At 41.2% G+C, this 3776-nt stretch overlaps 1 protein-coding gene across 3 annotated transcripts in view; it reads left to right on the top strand.

The window, feature by feature from the left end:
* The first annotated feature begins 438 nt into the window (after positions 1-438).
* slc16a9.L (solute carrier family 16 member 9 L homeolog) overlaps positions 439-3776 on the top strand; it is a 20207-nt gene continuing 16869 nt past the window's right edge. Inside the window, exon 1 of one of the 3 annotated variants that reach the window (XM_018225079.2) lies at positions 439-560. Coding sequence is in view for 1 of the 3 variants with exons in the window: in XM_041570203.1 (XP_041426137.1) it covers positions 536-560 (25 nt within the window). In the remaining 2 variants the exon portion in view is untranslated. Of the gene's footprint in view, positions 561-2108; positions 2154-3776 lie in introns of those variants that run through there. The other 2 variants (XM_041570203.1, XM_041570202.1) reach the window with 2 other exon arrangements.

The raw sequence follows: 3776 nt of genomic DNA, 5'->3' as shown, positions 1-3776 counted from the left end.
TATAACGATGTATTACAATGTTCATTAATTAGGGCCCCTTCTGCTTCCTCTATAGTCACACCCCGATAAAGGTTCCAGTTGGGGCCCTAATTAATGGGAAGATTGAATATAAATATATTGGTCAGCCCATATTTGTGTAGGGATCAGTAACCTGCATTATAATCACATATGTCAAAGCGCTGGTCGGTAAAAGCGTCTGGTGATCGGTTGCTATGGGTTACTAGACCCGTTCGCACCTCTCTATGTTAATGACGGAGCAGGTGGGTGACAGAAGGTTGATTGTACGTGCAGCACCAGACCCCCAACTGTCAGTTCCGCCGGGGGCTCCTGGTACCTTCCACCCTCCCCTTTATATCCGCGTTCTTTTCCTCATCTGCTCCCTGTACATTTGATAGGAACCGGCTCAGACCGGATAGCGGGGCGCCAGGCAGTGCGAGTGAAGGGGAGGGAGGGGAGGGAGGATAAAAAGCAAAGGGGTCGGCAGGAGCGCGCAGAGGAGTCGCAACAAGTAGAGTTCAGAGAGCGACTTGCTCTAATGCTCAGGGGATTGCGACAAGCAGGTAAGTGATGGCTCTGACAGTAACAACTGCACAACTACAACTCCCACACTTCCTGCAGTGCCGGAGACCTAGAGGTTGTCCTGGTGCTTTATCCTGAATTAACCCGAGCGCCTGTTGACTGAGGAAGCGAAAGCTGCCCAGTAGCAGCCGGAGCCAGGCTTGTTTTTCTATGAGATTCACTTACACCCCCCCACATGGGCATGATGGTAGCGCCCAGTCTCAGGCACTAGCGAAGCCCGGAGGGGACTATACCCGGGGAACAGGGGGAAGAACCTAGAAGTACAAAGAGAAAGTTATTTTGTGCAACACAAGTTTAATATTGTGTTTATCCATAGCCTTGTCCTACCTGCAGCCCCCCAGCTCTAGCTCAACTGCAGCCCTCACACCTTCACAGCTCAGCTCACCCCAATAACCACAGCTGGACTGTTGTCATCTCTTTATGTGGGCCCTCCTGCACCCACTGCTGTGCCCACCTTCACTCACCCTGCCTGCTACACTTTATATGGGAACTAATGAAATTCATTCAAATTCAGCAATTAGTGATCAGTGCATTGTCTGCCTGTCTGTCATCTGTCTATGTCTATCCATGATCTACCCACCAACCCTTTCTATTCATATATCTATCAAATATTTATCAGCTATCATCTGTCTGTTTATTCTTCTATCATCATCACCTATCTACCTCTTATCTACATAATAATTTATCTATCATCTTTCTATCTATCCTATCGTTATCATCTATCTATTTCTTATCTAAATAATAATCTGTCTATCATCTATCTATAATCTTGTTGTAATCTATCTATTTGTCATCTATTACATAGATATTTTTTTATCTATCATCTATTTATTATATATCTTTTATCTATCATTGTTGCCATCTATAATTTTTATTTCACATTTTCTATCTATCTATCTATCTATCTATCTATCTATCTATCTATCTATCTATCTATCTATCTATCATCTGTCTGTCTATCATCTATCTATCTATCTATCTATCTATCTGTCTGTCTGTCTGTCTGTCGGTCGGTCTGTCTGTCTGTCTGTCTGTCTGTCTGTCTGTCTATCCATCCATCCATCCATCTATCTATTATCTATCTATCTATCTATCTGTCTGTCTGTCTGTCTGTCTGCCTGCCTGCCTGTCTGTCTGTCTGTCTGTCTGTCTGTCTATCTATCTATCTATCTATTATCTATCTGTCTGTCTGTCTGTCTGTCTGTCTGTCTGTCTGTCTGTCTATCTATCTATCTATCTATCTATCTATCTATCTATCTATCTGTCTGTCTGTCTGTCTGTCTGTCTGTCTGTCTGTCTGTCTGTCTGTCTGTCTGTCTGTCTATCTATCTATCTATCTATCTATCTATCATTGTCATCATCTATAATTTTTCTTTCTCATTCGCTCAATCAATCTGTATATGTTTTACTTATTGCTCTCTCTCTCTCTCTCTCTCTCTCTCTCTCTCTCTCTCTCTCTCTCTCTCTCTCACTATATATATATATATATCTGTGCCTCTCTATCTAGATACATCTGTTGAAGAGCATGTTCCGAGGCTAATTGGATTACAGGAGCAGTAAAGCAGAGTTTATTGGTAATAATAATGGACTAAAGTTCAGCGCACACTCTGGCTCCACGTTACTCCTTTATGTTACCCATATCTGTATAATATGATCCTGTTACTACAATATGTCACTGTGGGGTTTGCTGCCCATTTATACACACTTTATTGTGTGTTACTATACAGCTGTGTGTGTGTTTTACAACCTTGATTTTTATCAGGGTATGCCTGCCCTCCATCATGGATCGTAAGCTCTTGGGAAGAGGGACACCCTTATTCATTCATTTATTTCTATATACAGAATCCTTGTGCATGAATGAATGAATGAAATCTATAAACTAAAAGGTGTAGGTACTTTCAAGATTAGAGGTACCCTGTACTGTATATCCAGTGGACAGGGTGGCTGCTTGATGTTTGAATTTCCCTGTATATATTTCCCTCACAAAGCTCTATAGGGAATGCTGGGAGTTGTAGTTGAACGGCTACACTCCAGGTGTATCAATGGCTGACAGTTGCACACAGGCTCTGATATTGTATGTTCCCCGTACTGAGCTTTTGGCACAATCTCACTGAACAGCTGAGTGGAAAGTAAACAAGACCCAGGAAACGTACCGGTAGTTGGCACAAAGCTATAAAAGGTTTGGGCCAACGCTGCCAACTGGGCTAAAGACTTCACCCTGTTATACAGCACATTTTCCACTTGCTTCTTTCTTTCCGGGCATGATGCAAGCAGCTGAAAGGGGTGGTTCACCTTCTAGTTACATTTTAGTCTGTTATAGGCCAATTCTAAGCAACTTTTCAATTGATCTTCATCATTTCTTTTTTTACAGTTTTTGAGTTTTTTACCTTCTTCCGCTTTCCAGCTTTGAAATGGGGGTCACTGACCCCATTTAAAAATAAATGCTCTGTAAAGCTACACATGTATTGTTATTGCTACTTTTCATTACTCATCTTTCCATTCAGGCCTCTCCTATTCACATTCCAGTCTCTTATTCAAATCAGTGCATGGTTGCTAGGGTTAAATTGGACCCTAGCAACCAGATGGCTGACATTGCAAACCAGAGAGCCGCTGAATAAAAAGCTAAATAACTCAAAAATCACGAATAATAAAAAATGAAAACCAATTGCAATGAATACCACTCCCTACATCATACTAAAAGTTAAATCAACCCCTTTAAAGGCCCACAAACACCAAGGAAGGATGAGTGATTTTAGGGATGCCCCACTCCCCAGGATTGGCCAAATCCTTTTCATTAAAAGGGAACTCCATCCAAAGCAACTTTTTTTGCGACATTCATTAAAAAATATAAACATATCAGTAGTTATTTGTAAATGTAACTGGGACTGAAAACAGTATCTGTCCGGTTGTTTATACTCTTTTGCACTGCTGGTTTTGACTCCTGGAACAATGTAGCAGAAGCCAGCAATTTGCTTAGAATTACATTTTCTTTTATTTTACAACTGTTTTTTGGGTGGAGTTTCCCTTTAAAAAAATAAAGCGATCAGTTCCAGAATAATCTGCATTTCATTAATCATTTCCTCCAAGTTAAAGATACCCTGTTGCCCGTTTGTTAATTTGTAATATTTGTGTTACAGTAACAGATAAAAAAACAAGGAGCGGCCCAACTGCACTTCCGAAAAGCTCTCAGATCTGGA

This window comes from Xenopus laevis, chromosome 7L, assembly GCF_017654675.1.
Source record: "Xenopus laevis strain J_2021 chromosome 7L, Xenopus_laevis_v10.1, whole genome shotgun sequence".
Lineage (NCBI taxonomy): Eukaryota > Metazoa > Chordata > Amphibia > Anura > Pipidae > Xenopus > Xenopus laevis.
This window is presented reverse-complemented; position numbering and strand designations above follow the sequence as displayed.